Here is a 22,387-nt window from a genome sequence, read left to right as displayed (position 1 = left end):
ACAATGACTAAACCAACCTGTATCAAAAGGGACTGACACACTGGGATACAAGGGGAAAGGGCTTTTGGGCTGAAGGAAAAGCCGGGCTTCTTGGAAACGACAGAAAGAGGAGTGAGTGGTAAAGAGAGAGATGAGACTGGCAGAAGGATGAGGTTTGTGGTGTGCTGTGCTTCAGAGATCCATGGCTTCCTCAGACCTGAACGGGACCATTTCACATCCTGTAATGTGGCATTGCTCTGGCAATCTCAATATTCCCACCAGCCTTCCAAGGACATGCCACCGTGCAACTGCTGCTGTCCTACCGTCCTGCAGAGCACAGGACTCCCACACACACGCCAACACGCACACACCTATCAAAACAGGTTTGATTCCAGGTCGTTTCACTCCTGGGCATCCTCCCCTGCCTGCATGAGAGAGCTTTGGCAGGCGTGCCCTGCAATTAACATCACCATCCACACCCCCAGGGAGGTCCCTGGAATGTGATTGTGCCATGGAGAGGCTGTGACAACCCCTTGGGGAGCCTTCCCCCGGGCAGGCATCCAGAAAGGAATCAGCGACAGCTGTTGGCTGGATCCACACCAGCCACTTTGAAGCACCCACCTTAATTTACCTGGGTCCCTCAAAGAAGGAAGGGACTTAAAATCAAGGATAACTCAACAATGAGGGTGACAAAAAGGAAAGAAAAAACAAAAAACACTTCCAAACCACCCAAACAGACCCCAAAAGAATGACAACTATTACGATGAGAACAGCACCACAGTGTGTGACCAGGCACCATGAGAGAGACAAGCACGGTGGCAGTGGGATGTGCTGTACGTACCCCCGACGAGTTGACAGGCAGCTGAATACAGCTTAACTGCCCACTCGCTTCTTCTCGCTTGGAGATCTCCTGAAGGAGAAATGGGGGGAAGGAAGAGGGAGGAAGGGGAAGGTGGGGTTCAGTTTTCAGTTTCAATAGCAGGACTGAGTGGGGAATCCAAAAACACAAGAGAAGAGGCAGGGAAGCAGAGGGGAAGGGGAAGGAGGGCAGTGTGTTGCCACAACGGAGAGCCAGGCATTGGATATATTCCACTCAGTACAGGGAGAGAGTGGAAGATCTCAGATAGATCTCAGGTAGAAAGAAGCCCTTTGAAGGGACCAGCCTTACACTCCTTAAATCAGGTGTTTTGAATAGAGCTTGCTTCAGCTCCTAAGTGATAATTGTGCTAATGAAACATCAGCTAATTATTGAAAATATGATTTTTTTTTTTTTGCAGCTGTACAATAGCATCTTTATTTATTACACCTTCATTAAGCAGCAATGGAGGCTTTTAATGAATGTCTGATTAACACAGTATCAGTGCTCTGGCAGGTGAAGTACCTAATTTAAGGAAAGACACAGTCTGCTGTGGGTTCAGATCCCTGCTCAGCCCTGTTAGTGGAGAAACCCATTTAAATCAGCAGTTTAAATCAAGGGTCTACAGCCTGGGGGACATAATCCCATACTGAGAAATTTTGCTACACCCATAACCACAACATATCACAGCACCAGAAGCCAGCCTGTCCCTGCCCACCTGGAAAACAAACATCTTTTTCCACCTTGTTGTGTTTCCCCTTGCTCAGGGCTCTCCCAATATTTCTCAGCATTTTTCAGCAGTGTGGCAGTGCCTGGTCCTGTCCCATGGGGCAGCAGGAGGTTCCAAGCTGCAGTGGTAGGGCACAGATTATCCCACTAGCTGAATTTCTTGCCCACAGGGCAATGGATCTTTTCTCTGGTTGCTAAATGGTTACAAAACTCATCCCAGCCTAGGCTGGGAGGAAGAGTTTAAGGACTCGGCAGCAATGTGATGGACACTTAACTTAAAGTCTGCTTGTAACAGAGAGGGATATGGAAAAGCCATTGAAAGGGAAAAGGATGGAAACTTTTCCTTTCACAAGGAACAGTCCACTGAAGCTGATAGGAATGTGATGGGTAAGGGATGCAAGAAAAACACTATCCAAAATCTCCCCTGCAGGAGGGACTGTTCCCTTTGGTGAAAGCCCAGAAGTTGAACATCCATATTTCCCCAAGGATGCTACCTCTAGAGAGCAGGTAGAGGACCTGCAGAGAAAAGGATGGAGAGGCTGGAGGACCTGGGGTGCCAGGGAGGGAGCAGGGCACAAAGGAGAGAAAGGATCAAACCCGCTAGTGAGGACAGATGGGGACAACAGGACACATACTGGAAGGATTACCAATGGAAGAATACACCTTGGAGATAACACTATGAGGAATTCGCTCTGGAGAGGAGCTTTAAGCCTGACTTAGAGGAGTCATTCCTTGCTTCAGAGAGAAGTCTCCAAGGCAGGCGCCTGAGTGGTCAGGCAGCAATTTCCAGTTAGTATCTCAATCGAATGGAGTCCCCTGCTCACCTTCCCTGGACCAACACCAGGGTCCAATTCAATCAGGGAATGTGCACTCAAAAATAACCACATGATAGTAAGTCCTGTCTGTGCCTTTTGCATGAGAGAAGCTGGTTACCAAGTTAAAGGAAAAAAACAGGAAAAAAAAACCCTCCACCTCAATCCTGCAAAATATATTGTTCTGTATTTAAAGTTTGGAAGAGGCCTTTTTAGTTTTTCAGCTGCTTATAGTCATCTACTACCTGGCAACTGGAGCTGCAAAGCCATGCACTAAAATTAACAAGATGCTTGTGGATTGAGGAAAGTCACTCAAGGACCAGGGAGATAAAGGCAGCAGTCACAGGACTGTGTTTCAGCCCACAAATCTGAAGGAGAATGGAACCCCCCCTCCGCCAAAAAACCAAACTCAACTCAGAAGAGTCAAATGCAGACACAGGCAGTTGACACTGGGGTTTGTTTACAGTGAGAGATGATCTCTCTATTAATTCTGCTCAGGAAAGGATCCTCTCTGTGCTGGCTTGCAAAAACCAGAACGTGATCTGTTTGCAAAGCTACATACCGGCAAAGCTGAATAAACATAAACCAGCGAGGCCAGACCTGGGGTCTGACCTCCAGAGACCTTTGCGCCCAATCTGCTCCAGGAAATCTGGGTTGAACCAAGGGATCTCTTGGTGGCATTGCACCTTACTGGAAGAATGTAGACAACTCAGAATAACAAGGATGTGGAAGGAAGATTATTATGAAAAAGCTATCATCAAAGCCTGAGATATAAAATAGTAGTGTAATCAGAGTCACAAATTACAGAAATATGGTGTGAGTTTGTTAAGATTGTTATGGCTGTGCAGGACTGACAACCTGGGTTCGGTCTTTGGGGGCTGCACTGGTTCCTGGTCCCTGTGCTCGGCTCAATACTGGCATAAGCATCACTGACTTCAGGCTGTTCCAGTGCTGTCCCAAATCCGAGATTCCTCCCTGAGTTACACAGCACTTAAAGCACATTTCAGCTTGCACAGATGTTGTGGAGCTGTCTTGGACCAACCTAGTGCTGACCTGGGGGCAGTTGATGGGCCAGTCCTGCTGCAGAAAACAGCCAAGAGCAAATTTGAGGAGTGCTGCCCCAGCACTTCCCTGACTCCAGGGGACCCATACCCTCAAGGACATCATTACATCATTACTGGGATAATGTATTAACGTATCCCAGTATTAGGCCAGGACATGACTTTACAGGAAGTTGCACCATGGCATAGCTGGCCACAAGGCAAGGGATAATTTGCTGCCCAGGAAGAGACATACTGCAGTGGTGGAGCAGGAGCATGCTCTAGCATGGTAAACCAGGCTGAGCTAAGGAGCAGAGGAGTCAGCCTCCATTAAGGGCCAGGGGCTGGCAAATGGGCTCCTGCATTTAAAGGCTGTATCCTTTTCTCTGCATAATGGGTGGCCCAGGTGATCTCCTATGCTGGTGACCTTCAAAGATCAATTTGTCAGATTGAACAAAGGTTGGGTTTCGAAGCTGTCACCAGGAACAGACAAGGAGCTTTGCATCTCTTCTCACTCAGGCAAGGGAACATTTTTGGTATTTGAGAGAACTGGGCAAAGGAACATTTTGCTCTTTGAGACAACCCAGCAGTGATTGTCCCTTTGGCTGAATGGTGGGGGGCATTTACAGACAGAAATAGCTACAACAATAACAATTTAAAAAGAAAAGCACCAACATGGAGAGAGAGAGACGATACCAAAAAGAAATAATCATCTTGCTATGTCCTGGTATGACTCCATTAATTTAACTCCAAAGTTCAAAAGTAGTAATGACAATAAAACAGTTCTGTTTGTAGGGTGGCAGGATATTATAATACACACGCAACAAATCTAAAATAATATTTATTCACCCCAAAATGCTTTAAAAAAATCAGAGATAGTGTGTAGAAGCACAGCCCATACAAGCAGATCTCATTGAGGAGTTTTAGGTTGTATTTACCTCTCCAACCAAACCCCTTGGCAGGGTGTAAGGGTCACCTCCCCTTATGGATGTTCTTGAACAGCAGGAAAACTTTCACAAGGAGCAGGTGGGCATCAGAGCTCTCCCACTCTGAGGGGGACTAGGTGACATGTACACCCTCTCCAAGTTGGACAGGTGGACTGGCAATAGGATGGAAAAAAAGGTTGAGCTCAAGCCTGTGTGCCCTCTCAAAGCCTTCAGCAATGCAGGATGTCTGATGGAAGCTTCCATTGCGAGGAAGCAGATGGCAGAGACCAGAAATCATGTACTTTAAAGTACAAGGAGCACTGCAGGGCTGGAAACTGGAAGAGCTCCATGAATGCATACCATGAAAAAGATAATCATATCACTAATTTCTTACCAGCCTGTGTAAGTTTTCAGGAGGGACCTTTAATCTGGATGACAAACACGGTGAAAACTGTTTCAAAGAGACTGTCATAGCAGCGATCCCATCCGCAGTGCCTGACTCACCCCTCAATTCCCACTCCTGCATTAATGCTAACTATGCTTTTCATTTAAGGCCTCCATTTAGAGGGTTTGCGGTATTAAATTGCACCATGGCTACAGAAACAAACAAAAAACAACAAAAAAACAAACAACCCCCCCCCCCCCAAAAAAAACAAAACCCACCAAAAAAACCCCAAAACAAAACAAAACAAAAACCACCAAAAAAAAAAAAAAACAAAAAAACCAAAACAAACAAAAAACCAAACAAAAAAAAAAAAAAAAAAAAAAAACCAAAACAAACACACCAACCAACCAAAAAAAAACCAACAAAAAAACCCACCACCTAATATTTTACCCCACCTTTTTCGCATACCACTTCTAACAAGGTATTGTGGTCCACCTCATAAATCAGATTCCAGGATCTGGAGGCCCTAAAACTTGAGGTGAAAGCAAAGGCACAAGCATAAAGACATTACCTCTGTCTGGAAACCCTCTACCAGGATGGCCACCAGCAGATTAAAGAGAACATAATTCCCAAACGTCATGAGAGCGATGAAGTAGAGAGCAGCCCAGGATGAGGTGGAGGCCATGCCATTGTAAAGGACCTTGTTCCAGTCTTCCTGGGTCAAAATCTGCAGAGGAAGGGTATCAGGACTATGGAGATACTGGAGAATAGCATGCTGGGTATCCACACTCTGGATAGGCCAGACAAGCATCCTGCTTTTAGAGTATCCACTGTAGCTGTAACCACAAGAGGATAAATCTCTTCTGAGCCAGAGAAGAGAGAGGACCAGAGTGACTGTGATTCCCGACCACCAGCAAGGACCCTGTGGAAACTGCCCTGTCCCTCATATCCAGGGACAGCCATAAGGGAGCATAACATCACACTGGTCAGACCTTTCCTTAGGTCAGCCAGAATGACTTAAAGTCTTTCACAGATCCCAGGGTTACAGGGCCCAGAGCTGCTAGAACAAAAAACTGCACATATCAGCTATAAACCAGATTCCATTATTTGTCAAAAGACCACTGCAAATGGTCCTGATCTCCTCTTTTCCATCTCTTCCCTCTACATTTACTTTCACCTACCCAGTCCATACCCTGCAAACACAAGAGCCTCCTGCCTTGGCAGCCCCTCCTCACCAGGGTTCTGATTTAGTCTGGAAAACAGTCTGAAAGCCCCCATAAACCCACTCTTGTGGTTTTGGGTCATCTTTCCATGGCATGGAGTTTCACTAAGCTCTGTCAGATGCATTGGAAACCAACCCCAATTTTTTTAGTCTCAAAATGCTCATCAGTTGTGGTATTTTCCATTTTGTACCTGGAAAACCGTGACAATGGCCCAGAGCAAGGAGTCAAAGTTCTTCCTGTCAGGCAGAGTGTCACCATCCCGCTCTGAAGCGAACTTACAGCCAAAGAGGTGCATGCCCAGGATGCTGCAAATGACAGGAAGCAGGGGCTCAACAATGGGACCAGCACACAAAACAGTAATCATACAGCAGGGTGACTGTCTCCTGATTTCACCTGGGCAATTCATTTTTATGTTTTCTTTAAAAAGATAGATCCTTTGTTCGCTGAAAAACATGCCTTGAGATCACGCAAATCAGTTGTGAAATTAGGTCAAATCTGTCAAGGAGTTTCAACCAAAAAGTATGTCTGCTCCTTATTTTTTTCCTGCTTAATTTTTTCCTGCTTTTTTTCCTGCTTAATTTTTTATTAGTCAAAACACTGCCTTTCAACATTTTCTAAACAAAATGTTTTGACTTTCTGTTTTGCAATGACACATTTTCATCAAAATATTCTTCAACTGAATTAGGAAGACTAAAAGGGTTTCTGTGAAATGCCTGAATAAGACATATCAGGGCACTTGAAACAGCTTTTTCAATTTTGACAGAAGAACAGAATACCTTTCATTATGGATAGATACTAAAAGAATAATCTGCTTTTCCCTGCTCTCTGTTAGTAACTTGAATAATCAAATTATTTACAGCTCTACTGAGCACCACAGCTGCAAATGGCAGTTTTGGAGTCTGACTGGAAGAAGGGACATTATTCCCTGGAAGACACTGTCTCTCTTCAGCCTTCCCAGTGCCTGCGTTGTTCAAACACCACAGTTGGCTGTAGAAGGAGAAAGGCTCTTCTCAAAATCTAGACCAAAACCTAAAAATACAGGGCTACGCCAACCCTGTTTCTAACTTGTCTGAAGATGAGGCCATGAAAAAGCACAAGCACCACCGTATCTGACATTTCTTTAGGAACATCATCCTCTTCTTGGCAATATTTTTAGCACCAGGCTTTCTGATAGTTGGTAAGTAATGGGATTGCTGCCTTGGGGTGATGTCAAGGAATCATCCAGCCTTCAAGATTTTCTTTGTAAACCATTTTGCAAAGACAAACATCTCATTTGGCTAACTGAGAGAATTTAGGGTAACAAACGCCAGCCAGGAATGCTGTGCCTGGGACCGTTCAGCTCAGCTGTGTTCTGGTATGGACTCTGTCACCTCCTCATCCCACCACGGGATCCCATCTAAAAAACCCAGAGCAAGCTCATGACAGGGAACTGGAAACACTCACCTAAAGATGAAGATGAAGAGCATCAGCAACATGCAGAAGGTGGCCACGTTGTCCATGGTCTTCATGAGGACAACAAGCTGGCGTTGCAGGGCTGGCATGAAGCGGACCAGCTTCAACACCCGCATGAGACGAAAGGTGCGCAGGACCGAGAGCCCCCCGCCCTGCTGGCCCACGATCTCCCACACACTGAGGAGGACAAAAAATGTCAATGCAAGATGACAGGACAAAGCCTAATTGCAAAGGCCTGGAGGAGACACAACGAAGGGAAGGTGAAATTCAGAGAGAAGAGAGATGGAAAGTGGGCAAAGATGTGCTGGCAGTGCCTGTGGTGATCTGGACTCTGTCCAGGCTTGCAAAGAGCAGAGCCCCACTTGACTGTCAAAAATACACCTGGAAATCAGTAACTGCAGCTGCGGGGGCAATTATAGCCTTTTCATGTGCCAAAAAAACAGAGATACTTAATCGGGCACTTGGATTTGCCGTTTGGATCCCAGACTGCCCCAGGACATTGGGACATGATAGCTTTCTGCTTGGGCCTCTCTCCAAAATGACCGTAAAATAATCTCAAGATATGTATTAGCAATCATGCCTAAGTGCATTAATTACAGAGAGAAGTGTACCGTGTCACAGAAAGGTATTTATGCCAACTATTCATTACTTTCTGTTTAACTAAACAGCCAAATGAGGAGAAACACACATAAAGAAAGCTCAAGGTTTGTACCTAATCACCACAATGATCCCATCAAAGATGTTGTATGGATTCTTAATGTAGCCAAAAGGACCATAAACAAGGACTTTCAACAGCATCTCCAGGGCAAAGAGGCTTGTGAAGACGATGTTGCTGATCTCCAGGGCATTGGTAAGTTCCTCCGGCTGGGGAAAGAAGAGGAGGAAATTGAGAAAACAAACAGCCAGCTCCATATCCAAAAATCACATGTGGAAACACAAGCCCCAATACTGCAAGTGTGAGAAGACTGATGGGGTGAGAAAATGGCAATAGCTCACTCAAAGCCCAGGAGATGGAAGGAAAATACTAGCAGAATGTTTAAGATTTAGAAGTCCATTGTAAATTCAGCAGGTAAATCTGGACATGGATTCATGTTAATCAGAGCTTTAGTACAACCTAGGAGGTTTAGGCAGAAGTGTCATGTGCTGAGGCTTAAAGCTTTAACATCCCCTACACTGATTCTCCTTATGCAGAAAGGAAAGTTGGGCCATTTTCTCACATAAATATCCCTTTAGAGCCTGTCTTTTTATTTAGTAGCTCATCAAAAGATTTGAGCTAAGATTTTTCAAAAGCAGAGATCCAAGGTGAAATAACCGGAATGGTGAAAAAAAAAAAGAAAAAAAAAAAAAAAAAAAAATAAATCTCATTATCAGGCAGCCTCAAATCTGCAACTGAGGAAGGGCTCAATCCTGGCATTCCAGACAGGCAATCTGAAAACAGAGGTATGAAAAGACCCCAAAAACCTAACAAAGAGACTCCTGGTAGTTTTAGACCTAAATTAATACCTTTTATGTTTTTTAAACATGTTTCACAGAGGGTTCCCAACAATGCCTGCAGATGCCCAGTGCTTCACTTTCCCCAACAGGTGGGGAGGCATTATCGGAAAACATATGGCGGAAGACAAAACCCGGAGGTGGATCAACTGTGTGGGGACCAACCGTGTGGGGACCAACTGTGTGGGATCAGTCAGTGGCAAAGACATAATCCACACATCAGATCCCTTCTCCCCATTTAACCCCAACACACAACTGTGGCTGTGTGTTTCTGCTGTAAGGCTTCATTAAAATCAGGAGCTGACATCATGCTGGCAGATGGCAGTGGGGTCACATCGGCAGTGCTGAGGTGGCACGGGGCAGCAGGCCAGCACAATTCAATGAACACCTCACACACAGTAGCTGGGGTACTTCGGCACTGGCTGGTCAAAATCCCCACTTGTAACCACCCATGTAGCTTTAGATGCCTGGACCATAACCGTGGTGGGTTATGGCCAGATGTGCGTGCTCACAGTAGCCATACTATGAGCAGAAGACAATGTGCAACACATGCAATTGACTGCACCTTCCACTTAGATGAAACACATTCATGACTGGCTAAAAACTTCCTATAACAGACCAGGAGCTGCCACACCACATCACAGGCTGTAGGGTTTGTCTTGAGGTGACCCAACCTCAACACCATGGCAACCACAAGAGTAGAGACCTCAGGGGCAGGGCCAACACTTGGTCAGCCATGCTTCAGAGCCTCAAAAAACTACAGTGACCAAGGGGTTCATAGAAACATGCAAGCAAAAACCTAGATAAATCCATGCAGGCATTCAAATCTTTGTTTCCAAGGGTTAAACAACCCAGGCCCAGCCTTTGCAGCCCAAGTTCCTCCAACCCAGCTAGAGTGTAGATGGGGACCCAAATTGGTGTGATGTTATCTCAGCATGGTACTGAATCCCTGAGAACTTGCACAGATATTGGCAGGAGCTTGTGATGACACAGGATAGCAAAGGAAGAAACAGCAGCATTTAAAAGAAAATGTAATAAAAAAAGTAAAAAAGAGGGTGTTGAACACAACTTATACCCCAAACATCCTTGCTGAATAACAAATCCCTTGGCTAGAGCTTGCCAAACACACCATGCACACAGTCCAAATCACCTGCTTACTGATCTACAGCTAAAATACAAATGCTGCAGCTCCCAATATTAAATTCAGCCATGGTTTAATGCCATAATACCTATGGGAACACTCAGACACAGGGTAATAAATAGGCCAAGAACTTATATGTCAAGCTGCACCTCAGGACAATTTGAAATAGCTGCAATTCTACATTACTCACACAAAAATATCAACTCATTCATGAGTGCCCCAGTGCCGAGGCAGACTGTGCTGTTATCAGTACCACAGTGATACAGCTGCAAAGGAGATGCATTCCTGGAAGCTTTCCTTCTCATCCATCAGCACCACTAACCTGGACCCTGAAGGCTGATTTCAACCCTCTGTTCCCCCTCTGCAGTAGTACTGTCAAATCTAACTGGGCCTGCGGGCTCAACCCAGTTTAACCCCTTGCCCAACATCTCCTCCAGTCACAACATCCCTCCCTCGTGGGGGATGACATGGAAAATCCAGCAACCCTGGAAGGGGTGACATGTTAATAGTATGAATTAATGAAACTTTAGAATTCATGGGCACTTTGAGGTCAGAGATGTTGTTGGAATGTGCAAATCTGGATGGGATGTGCTGGCAGGGCATAGCTGGGTGATATGGGGAGGCAGAGGGCGAGCAGCACTTACATTGCAACCCTACCAAGATCCTCAGCACGCACTGGAAGGGCTGTGACCCCTCTGGCTCATGAAATTTCCCTCCCAGACCACCCAATTCAGGAGATATCCAACACCCAAATATCCCTGGCACTGGCTTATGAGGGCTATGGGTCAGCCTGTGCTGACACAGGAGCAACAAATCCACCTGCCTCCCATTGCTTCACTCCAAAAGAGCTGCCTGTCCCCCCACTCCTCCTCCTCCACACATTCTTTTCCACTTCTCTTGCAGAAAACAGTTTTTGATATCTGAGACACTGGACAGACATAATAAAAATGGAGTGGGAACTCCTAAACCAGAGATGAGAATTAATATTCAAAAATCTAAGATAATTGGCCAAACTGGATTCAAAGAGAAAGGGAAAACTTTCATTTCATCCATCCAGCAGAAGAGAAGATCCACAGCAGCCTGGAGCTCTGCTGGGGTGGGCAAGCTGAGCATCTACTGGAAGCATACCACACTCTGACCTGGCTGAAATGCACTGAGTTATTTTGCTTTGGGAAACTACACATTCCTAAACAGTTGAGATGGGGTGATGCAAATTACTTGGGGGATTTCACAGCCATCTGTGAAGCAGGGCATCCCCCCCAAGACCCTCAGTCCCACTCAGGGGTCCCCAGGGCAGCTCATGAGTCCCCTGAAGCAGCTCATCATCCCTTTCAAAGGACAAAGAGCTGCAGCTGGTCCATGGGCCACCCTTGCCATGAGCACCACTGGGATTTATTTGTACCAAGAGACAGGGGCTGTGATCATGATCCTGCCCTGGGGAATCTCAGCCAGGCAGTAGGGATTCAGGCCCTTCTAAGAATGCCAGCTATGGGATTTTCATTCAGCCACAGATGTATATAGATAATAATATTTTTTATAAGATGCTTCTACTCTAGAGAAATCACAAATATGTCTGAGACCTCTTTCCTGAGACATCATTACAGTACAGCAGGAACGTGATTTTCTCTCCCATGGGAATTGAAATTATCATCCCATCCCAAATATGGATTCAGAATTTCACACCTGGGAAACTAAAACACAGTGCACAGAATCTTGGAGGTTCCTCCCTCAGTTTCGGTCCCCTTTCCTTCATCCCTTTACTTGACTGTAAGTCAACCAAAATTAAAAAACATAAATAAAAGTCAGTTTGAAAAAGAACATGGCATTTTTGTTCCCCAACTGTCCAAATGGACATTTCAAACACCTCATACAACATATTCCAATAAAGATGGGGAGTATTTTGAGGCCAGTTCACTGAAACTGCTCCTCTCCCCCAAACAGCTTCAAATGGGATAAACTGCCATTTTCTGACAGTAACTGTCTAATCAAAACACTATCAACCAGCTTTAGACATGATGTACCTGAGAGAGTCACTGACTCTTGGCACACAACCAGCTCCACGCTGCACTTACTGCAGTGGGAGGAAAAGAGCTGGCAAAATCACTCAGATTTTCTCTCTGAGGGCCACAACACAGCAGCTGAGGGAAGTAATGCCCTTCAACTAAATGATACATTGTGGGAGGTGGGGGAAAAAAACCCTCCAGAATCACCCTAAAAAGGACATTTTTCAGGAAGCAGAAACTGAGGTGCAGAGCCTGGGATTCCTATGCAGCACAAAGCCTCTGCCCACCACCCCCATTAAAGAACAGCTGTCACAGCCTCAGCTCTGTTAAAAGAAGAGTCTGCTAATTCTCTCATCAGTAGCAGCAGTGCCTAATTAAAAAGAAAGCATCCTATGATTAAACGAGCAACACCCAGAAAGAGCAAGATCCAAGCGCAATTCAACTGTGGTACAAAACACCAGCTCTGATGATGAGTTCTCAGTAAATACTGAATTCTGTTTCCAGGACATCTTGCCTTGCTGGACACACAGATGTGTTGTCCTGGATAAATCACTCCCTGTTAACCTTCTGGTTGTGTAGTGTTGATTTTTTGATATACCAAACAGCACATTGACAAGTTGTGGCAGCACATGAAATCAGAGCAGACGGGGCAGTGCTGCTCAGAAAACACTGAGCAGCATTGGGGCAGCAGGAGGATGCAAGTCCCGGGCACCCACCCAGACCTGACCCTGCCTGACAAGGGGCAAGTATGGCAGGCAGGAGGGCATGCTCTCTGCACCCTGCCTGGCGCCAAGCAGGGCACTACCAGGGGGAATGGGAGGAAGCGAGGGAAGATGTCCCCAGACTGCCTCATCAGGTATCTCAAAGCTGGACCAGCACCTTGCCCTTTTTCAGCATTCAGAAATAGGCTGCAATGCATTTCTTTCCTTTTTTCCCCCCTATTTTTAAAGCTGACTAGAGGCTCATGAGTGAGCTTTTCAACAGCAGAAGGGACACACGCCATTTCTATGTGGGCACATGCCATATCTCCCTGCACACAGGGCTCCAACGTATCTCCTGAGCAAAAGAGGCTGTGGGCACTGAGTAGGGAAGAAGGTGAGGACAGGAACTGGGGTCATGCAAGCCCTGGGGTCTGTGTTCCCCAATTTCTTAAAAAACAAGCCCTGCTGTTGGATAAAGTGCAACCAAGTGCCCCAGCAGACAGTGCCCAGAGCTTACAAGGCTTCCAAGTCCTGCCTTCCTCCAGCTGTGACCCATTTAGTGCACAGGCTCTTCATCATCATCATCAGACCTGCACCCAGTGCTGTGGGTATGGCTGGCACAGATCCATCCATCTCACACCCCCTTGCCCAGACAACAAGCTCCAGGCTGTGGCCAAGCCTGGTCTTGTCCAGCCCCTGCTCCTGGGATGCCAACACAAAAGAATAGAAGCACCCCAGGGTCTTTCCTCTCTATCCTGCTAACAACAAAACAGAAAAACCCTTCTGTTTCACCACAGCACAGAGCAAGGAGTGATCCCTCCTGATCCCAAGGGATATCTCTGGGATATCGCTTTGCTTCTGTGAGCAGATCCAGAAGACCATGAAAACTTCTAACCCATTCAAACTGCTGCAAGAATAAGACCTTTCTGAATTCATTACCATGGCAACTAGGAAAAATAACACAGAAAGAAAATAGCAACCTCAGCTCTTTCACAGGAAACACCAACAACATTTTACTGACTCATCACTTGCAGATTTCTAATATATATATACATAAGAAAGAAAATCAAATGGGTCACACAAAGATAGGATTTTCAACTTGACACTGCTCTGATAAGACTCTCTCCACCCTCAATGTGGGTGCAGACACACACCAGCTCCACCCCAAAACAGGAGCCAGACCACGAGTCCTGGGGCAAAATACAAGAAATTCTGACAAACATAAGCAGCTCTTAATTAACAAAATGAGGTGCCCAGTCTCTGCCCTCTCCCATGCTCAGTTCCCCATGACTGATAGCTCATAACTGTGTCCTCACTCAACCCACAAGCCTTCTCCATGCACTGCCCCCATTACATCCACGTTAATCCCCCTGTATCAGTGCACCCCCCAAGCCATGACCATCCAAAATACCACTTTGGTTCCCTTCAGTGAATAAAGCTCCTGTTGGCTCCAGAACTGCTTGTGACTTTATAAACAGAAACTCAATCCACACATATTTTCAGAAGTGACATTCATTGTCTTTGGGGCACCTAAAAAGGTATCAGGCTTTAGCTATTGTCCTGTATCCAGCAGAGCAAACCTGAGCCATGCTTAATCATGGTCTGATAGGTTTCCCTCTACTTGTCCTTTGCCAAATTGGTTAAAGAAAACCAAAAGAAAATTCAGAAAGAGCAGGTTTGCTCTGCTCCTCCTGGGGCTGGAGACATGGAAAAGGGCAGTGTTCTCACTGCTCAGTGAGCTTGAGGAAGACTGCTGGGATGTTCAGGATCTATAGGCATTTATTATAAGAAATTACTTTGACACACAAGTGAACAAGTCCAGTTACATCCCTTCACTGCATGGGAAAGAAGGATTTTCTTAAGGGCTGAAGGGAGGCTGAATATTTCATGCCACAGTAAGTAATGCTGTAAGAAAGGGAGGAAAGCAGCTTTCATTTAGGAGAAATCAGAGCTGTCTGCACAGGAGGGATTCCCCTTCTGCCACCTCTGCTAATCTCCTTGTCTTCCATGCAGCCTTCCCCATTCCAATCAACAAGTGTCCCTTCCCACCCCACATCTGCAGAGAGAAGGAGCTGGGTCCTGTGGACATGGAACCTCCTGGTAGAAGACCTTCCTCTCCAGCACATCTCTGTTGAGGAACCATGGCAAAAACCTGAATTCCCTGGCCCCGATTGCCCATACGATGCTGTGTCCTCATCCACCTCCTGTCTACCTTGAGAGTGGGGTGCAAATGAGAGGATGAGGCCCAAATTTGATGGCAAATTTCATCAACCCACCCTGAAGGGACCTGCCATGAACCATAGCTGCCCAGACCCATAAACAAGGTGTGCAGACCACACCCTCCTCCACCAAGTCCTATAGCTGGGTTGTCTTTATCACTCTCAGGAGGCACAGCAGATATTCTTGCCCAAACTCCTTATCTCTCTCTGCTTGAGATTTCTGGGTGAATATTATCCCAGAAAATGCAAGAAAAACATGAACCAGCTCATCCTTCTGCCCAGGTTCGAAGGAGCTTAAGCTGAACAAAAGCTGCATTTCCACTTGGTCACACCTTGTAAGTACTTGAGATTTAAAGCCCTCTATTTCTGGTTAATCTAAACCAAGTTTGAAACTTATCTCCCCATTAGTACTTGAGAAGGGACCACGGGGAGGGAGGAAATAAAAAGGGAAAGAAAAACGCTGTCACTGTAGAGCTCCTGCACAATTCTGCTGAACCTGGGTTTCTGATGCTGGTAACTCTATCTCTAATGCTGACAGACATCCATGGGGGAAAAGTCGCTCATTTCATAACATCAGCAAAAATCCAATTATAACAAAGAGCTGAAATCCAGCAGAGATGAGGGAAAAAGTACTTGGCTTCTGCCCTTGCTCCTTCTGGGGGCTGAGCAGGGCGGGAATGGGCTCTGTGAGGACATGAGTGGCAGCAGGGCTGAGTCATGAGTGCCAACAGCATTGGGACAAACCTCTACCAGGAGAACTGGGGGAAAATATGGACTGATCCCTGGGAAAACACCAACAACCAGGAGCGCTTACAGATGAAAGCATTTGTGGTGCAAGCTGAGGGTGCTCCAGATGCTCTAGCTGAATTTCCTGGCTCCCACCCAAGGGGATCAACCACAATAATCAAAGAAAGAACAGAAAGAAATGCCTGGCTATCTGTAGAGAGAAGCAATTTTCCCTTCACACGGGGATGAAGCAAGTTTCTGAAAGCACATATCATTTTCCAAGCTGGAGTCTCTTCTCAACGCTGCCTGAGCAGAGATAACAGGAGGGTACGGATGGCAGCTGAAACGACATCTGTAATGATAGGATCTAAGGAAGCCCAAGTATTTCCAGCCTCTGAACTAAATTAACAGGAAAGGATTGACACTTACGGTTCCCCAACCAGGGAGCTGAAGAAAACTTTAGCAGGTGTCAAGGAATACATAAAGGCTCATCCCTAAAGCATGCAGAGAACTGATTTATCTGATTTAAAAAAACCTTTCCAGTTGCATGAAATCTCATTTAATTTTCAAATAGTTCAGTCTCCAGAACCAGGATAAAGTCTGCTTTGTAGGCACAGCCCATTTTTTAATGACTAAGAGGACCATGGCATTTTTTACCCCTGTAAGAGCCTCACAAGTGAGTCAATTAAAACATGTGAGTTCCTACAAGACTGCATAAACTCTTCAAATCCCTGAGAAGCAGAAGAACCCCCAAGGTCCATAAAAAGAATTACCCCCAATAACAAATAGAGAGTTGGTTTTGAAGCTGGTGATCCTAGCAATTAACAGCTCTGATGACTTCCATTAGCGTCGACTCCTCCAGTCTCCAACAACAAGCCATTAATAAGAGTAATTTTTGCGTAAGCAGGAGCTAATTGAATACGGCATGTGCAAGCCCATAGGGCACCTCATTTTCCTGCCGTGGGAGTGCCCCTTGCAGCTGGAGTGTCGAGGAATTAAGCTGACAGTAGCTCCAAGCCCTACATAGGCCAAAGACAGCAGGCGCTGAGGGAGGGAAAAGCCTTGTTGAGCTGCCAAGGCTTTGATTGCTTGGCTAAGAGCAGCTGGCACAGGGTTGGAGAGATGTGTAATGAAGTCAAATAGAGATGTGGGATGTGCACCCGAGTGGAAGTGGAGATACCTCTAGGAAGAGAAGAAAGTGCATGAATGCGAGGCCTTGTGAGCTCCTGGGAAGAGCACAGGGCAGATGGAGGTTTTCCCAAGGAAAGGCTGTTTCATTGACCCAGAGATGCACACACCTGTGTAAATGCCCTTCTAAAACAAAGCCTAATGAATCAGACTCATACAGGGAAGCATCAACTGAGAAATTCACCACAAAGCTGATCTGTACCACTCAGGTGGAGTGAGACAGCTGGGGTACAGCATTAAGGGGTACAGCACCAGTTAGCAGCGGTGTGTGATGCAGAGACCCCCTGCTGCAGCACCAGCTGCTGCCTGGACACAGGACAGGTCTTTGAGTCCCTGCATTTGCAGGAAGCAACTCAGAAGAGATGCAAGAGATACCAAGAATAGTTTACAAAGCAAAAGGATTCCCTTCTCTCTGACTTGGAGACTTTTGACACAAATCCATGCACATCAAAGAAGCCAAAATACATGTGCCCTGGATTGACCTGGCATGGAGCCACAGAGGCTGGAAGGGACATGGTGTTGTCCGAGGCTGGAAGGGACATGGTGTTGTCCATGACTGGCTTATGCAGCCAGACAAGGGTGAGCTGCAACCAATCCCTAGATCTCCCACAGCCCCCTCAGGAGGTGAATGAGCACTGGGCAAGATCTCATTTTAGGACAGAGGGATGGTCAAAAGAGCAGCCTCCAGACACCTGACAAATCTGCAGCTGCAATCCACCAGCAGCAAAACATTCAACTGGGCTTCAAACTGGTGGGGATTGGGATGCTCTTGTCGCCCAAGTCCTGGGAGTGAAGTACTTCTCATCCCAAAGATGCCCTTATCTTTTGAGGCAGTGCTCATACAGGGATCCATACCTGCTACTCTCCAGTCTGCCCAGAACTCTGGACACCAAGCACCCTGAGACCTGGGCACCAACCTGTCACATCCCCACTGCCCAGTTCCCTTACACCATTTCTCCAAGGAACAATCCAATTTTCCTCCCACATGGAGAAATCAATCAGTGGGTGTCATGACAGCTAATAATTTCCAGTTGCCTTCTTCTCTGCACATTGAATTCAGGGAGAAGCAGAAGTACATAAATACCATTTGGGTGACTATTATTAATGCTTGAACCTGCAGCCTAATGGTTGCTCGATGCTGGCAGGTTTTCTAACCCTTCACCTCCCCTCTCCATCATCCTGGATACCTAAAAATTTCATGTTCTGTGATGCAGATTAAGACAACCCTCTTGTTCTCAAGCCTTGACTCTTTACAGACAGTTTAATGCATTTTGCCAGCAAGGTTTCCTTTGACTCCTTGGCAGATGGTTGGTATTTCCACGCTGCAGCTGCTATTAGATCGTAATGTTACCAGTGACAACTCTACGTCATCTGTACCCTGCTCTCTCCCCTGCAGCAGGATGTACCAGGAATTCAGCCTGGGATACTGCCATGGGCTTAGGCTGCTCCTGTCTCCCGCAGAAGGAATTTGTCCACCTTGGCTTGGGGAACTGTGGCTTTGTGGATCCCTACAACAGGCTGCTGTAGCTGGGGGTCCTCCACTGGCTGCAGTCGTGCTGGGGGGCTGTCAGGCATCGCCCTTATCCCACTTCCTTGAAAAACTGCCTCCCATGGATAATCAGCTTTTCTCCTTGGGTGCTGTCCCAGAAGAGTAATTCACCTTGTCACCTCCCTAATTTGCTTTTAAAAATTAACAAAAGGCTCCCCACAGGTCTGAACCAATTCTTTCTTCCTTCTTTCAGAGACACCAGGGTTTTGGATCAATCTAGATCCAATCCAGATACAAGACCCAAGCAGGGATTTGAACCCATTGCAGCTTGGGGGGGGCCAGTGAAGGACTCTCCAGTCTCTTTCTTTTAACATTGTTATGTTAACAATGGCAAAACACCGCAGAGACAGCGGCTGAAATTCAAGTGCTATTTAAACAAATGAATATGTAAGATATAGTTCATACAATGCGAGTTCAGACAAGGAAACTCAGAACAGCCAGGAAGCTCAATATGAACCAGATTTTAAAAACAAAAACAAAACCCCAAAGCCCTTCCTCAAGGAAGCCCTTGCCGAATTCTTTCCCCTGCTGAGGAGTCCAACATCACGCCTCATACTAAAGCCTTTGCTTTTCACTCCAAGAAAGGACTTGGAGGTAAAAAAGGAAAATAAAAGCAGAGCATTATGGAACAGAGCCTGGCTTACAGCCAGGGCTGGGGGGAAAGCAGCACAGAAACCCTCTGGTTTAGCAGCACATTTTACTCCTGCTCTAAGGCAGAACAATCTTTTGCAAAGCCCCAGCTGTTTGAACCTGCAGTGCTGCAGAGGCTCAGCTTCCCCAAGGCGAATCAGTCAATTGGTTCAACAGTGTATTTAAAATCCCCCCGAGTCTACCTTTAAATCACATTTATATTCCTCTACTCAAAGCTAATAGTTTCTACCTGCATTTTGCTTCATCTCTCTAGAAAAACAAGCTATTTAGCAGCCACATTAATAATATGTGGCAATCTGGTTGTCATTTCCCTGATGGAAAATTTCACACTGCTGCCCAGCAGCCGCAACGTGGCGAGTGCTGCAAGCACCTCACATTGCGCTGCTTCCCTCCCACTGCACCTAGAGTCAGGAAAACAGCAGGAGTTGGATCTAGATGGGTGGGGTGGGGATGAAACAGAATTACACTCAGTCAGGTGTACCTACAGCTCAGGCATGTGCAGGAGCCACGTGGAAACAACCTGGTGTTGAGTGAGAAAGTCAGTCAGCTCATGTCAAGAAGGAGCTTAGAGGAAACCCAGCTCTTGAAGCCCCAGCCATGTGATGGTAAAATGGGTGTTGACAATTTACTGTGGAAGGTGGCCTATGCAAAAGAGCTTTGGGTGGAAGAGGAGCCTCATCCAGCAGCCCTGGCCAAGGGTGCTCAGTCTGACCAGGTTGACTGATGGGTGAATACAAATAAACAGCAGGAGGTCAGGGCCCGTGTTTTCAACACACTCCCAATTGCCACTTATTTGTATGTGCCTTCAGAGAACCACTGTCATTTTAAATATCCCAACCTGGCCTACTCTGGCTGCTACATCTGTTAAGCAAGAGACTGAAAGATTGTTTCAGGTCCCTCCAGGCTGCCTGTTCCAAGGTGAGACATCAAACCTCCAGAGGAGCAAACTTTCTCCCTGGCTGTTAGGAGGATCTCAGCTCACCAGCTCCTGTCTTGAAGTCTAGGATGCTCTGGTGGTCCCAGAGCTGCTGAATCCCACCCAGCATTGCAGGGGGTACATGGGTGGGCGGAAGCCTCTTCTTTCTTGAGTAACCTCCAACCTCTCAGAGAGGAGCAGCCCCTCTGCCAAGAGGCCACTAAACAACACAAGGTTTTGACATGACACCTTAAAATAGGCCCTTGAAATATTTACCCTAATATAGCCCACTGTGCCCAGGGCAGGATGTGGAAAGCCCAAGAGGTAAATACTGTCTAAATAAGCAGAGAGCTTAATATAGAAAGTCATGGAGTCAAGTACTCTTCAAGCGCCCTGACGTCTTTGCAAACATCGGTCACTAAAGATAAATTTGACATGGTTGATCACTCACACTTTTAGGAAAAGCTCTTCTAAAAGAAAAAAATCACGTTTCAGTGTTTATAATCTCTGCAGGGAGGCCTGGTCTAGCCTTTTGCCCTTCTAATTCCTGCTCTCATAACTGTCAGATTATGAAATTGCCAACTTTAAGCCTTCTGAGGTTACAAAGAAACACCTCTCTGCTCTCTGCCGCCACTTGGAGCAGATGAACTAATAAAACAAGCTCTGCTATTCCCTCCAAATGCCTGGGAGAAAGGAATCTGGAAGAGTAGTAGCTTCAAAATGCCATTAAAGAAAGCAACCACCTACAATGTCTGGAATCTCCCCACACTTACCATCTCCCTTCACCCTTGTTACCTGAAAAACCTGCCTCTTGTCAATCAGGTGTTTGCTGGGAGTCACCACTGGCCAGGGCAAAAATCAGAAACCTCCTGCCCCACTTTTCCCAAGGCAATGAATTAAGGAGTGTGTTGCACTTAGGGTGTTTGATGATGGGAGCTTGCTCAGTCACCCATCCCCAGTGGGGTGGTCCCCTTGGGTGAGAGCCCACACCAGCATCTCCCAAAGATGCCCCTGGTAAAGGGCAACATGTTTTGACAATCCAGCCCTTGGGCAGTCACAGCAAAGACACCATGAATGTGCTTTCACCCTTCAGCCAGGGGAGAAATAAGTGTTTATTAGTTTCTGTGAACCACCTCCTCTCAGCTGCTTTGGAGATGATCTTCCCGAGATTATTTAATAAAGGTGGAATCACTCAAGCTTCCCCACAGAGCTCCTACCAAGGGCAGCAAATGAAGGTGAAACCAGCATAATTTTGGAGTGCACCACTGTTTAATGTGTACTGAAAACAACACTTAGCCAGCCAGACTGCATCAGAGCATCAGGGGGAAGGTGCTGGCTGGAAGGGACACATTCAGCACAGCCACGTCTCCCTGGCCCTCGGTCACTGAGGCATTAATGCCACAGGATGACAGGGGAATTGGGAGTTACTCTGCAGCCACCACCACTTCCACCGGGAGCTAGGGGAGAAACATCTCTGCATACAATATGAGCAACTCAGCAAACATGAAACATGCCAGGAAGGGGGAAAAGTGGAATCTCGAATTGAGATGTAATGAGCTCCCAGCCAAGACTTGTGCAGGCACAGCAGTGGCTGTGTCTTTCGGGGAGCACAGAGCTCTGACATCCCAGAAGAAGCAGCATGCTGGGAGCTCTCAAGACAGGGAGGGGTCTAGAACAAGGTTTTGCAGCATCTCTGCATCCCCACTCATAAACTCTTCACCCCAAAGGAAGCATGCATCTGCAGCCCCAAGACACGTGCTTTAGGCAGGATCAAGGGCGCCATGCCAGGCAGGCCCCAGCAGCAGCCACAAAACCCATGTGAGGCCACAGCAAAGCCTCTGAAAACAGAGTTCTTGTCATCCTCATGGGGATGTTTCAAGAGAAACATGGCAACTGCTTTTCTTAATGACTATATATAGGAAAAGCTCTGCTCAGTGAGAGAGGTGAGAGGCTGGAGCAGAGGCAGTCTCTTGCCTGCAAGGACTTAGATAATTGAGCGAAGAAATAGCCAGTGATGAGTCTATTTTGAACTCATCATGCTGCTGCTGGAGCATTCACTGAGGAGGCAAGGCCATTTGGTACCTCCTCTCCAAGGAGTTAAAATTCAATAGTTCCCCGCCTGCAGCTGCACTGACTCCAGAGCCCACAGAGCCCACAGTTGCCAGCAGCACTGCAAGCCTCAAGCACTGCCAGGCTCACTGACCTGGTGGCAAAGGGCTGCTTCCTCTCCTTGGTCCCCTCACCATAGACCCCGGCACCACTTGGTGCTGCTCAGGGGACAGTGGTGTCAGCATGGTGCTGATCATCCCTGGCAGGGCTAGCATGCAGGAGCTCACATAGCTAGGTACCAGTCAAGGTGATGTGGAAGCAGGCTCTGAGGAAAAAGCCTGCTTTATTCCA

At 46.7% G+C, this 22,387-nt stretch overlaps 1 protein-coding gene across 16 annotated transcripts in view; it reads right to left on the bottom strand.

The window, feature by feature from the left end:
* Positions 1-22,387, bottom strand: part of CACNA1G (calcium voltage-gated channel subunit alpha1 G) — a 142,555-nt gene that overhangs the window by 56,209 nt on the left and 63,959 nt on the right. For 12 of the 16 annotated variants that reach the window (XM_040081343.2, XM_040081353.2, XM_040081354.2 and 9 more), the window contains exons 11-15: positions 8,115-8,266; positions 7,394-7,579; positions 6,141-6,255; positions 5,299-5,454; positions 821-889 (exon numbers count right to left, since the gene is read on the bottom strand). In XM_040081343.2, coding sequence (XP_039937277.1) covers positions 821-889; positions 5,299-5,454; positions 6,141-6,255; positions 7,394-7,579; positions 8,115-8,266 — 678 coding nt within the window. The remainder of the gene's footprint in view (positions 1-820; positions 890-5,298; positions 5,455-6,140; positions 6,256-7,393; positions 7,580-8,114; positions 8,267-22,387) is intronic. The other 4 variants (XM_040081347.2, XM_040081349.2, XM_040081352.2 and 1 more) reach the window with 1 other exon arrangement.

The sequence above is a fragment of the Hirundo rustica genome, chromosome 18 (assembly GCF_015227805.2).
Source record: "Hirundo rustica isolate bHirRus1 chromosome 18, bHirRus1.pri.v3, whole genome shotgun sequence".
NCBI lineage: Eukaryota > Metazoa > Chordata > Aves > Passeriformes > Hirundinidae > Hirundo > Hirundo rustica.
Note: the sequence above shows the minus strand (reverse complement) of the source record. Positions and strands in the feature narration are given on the sequence as shown.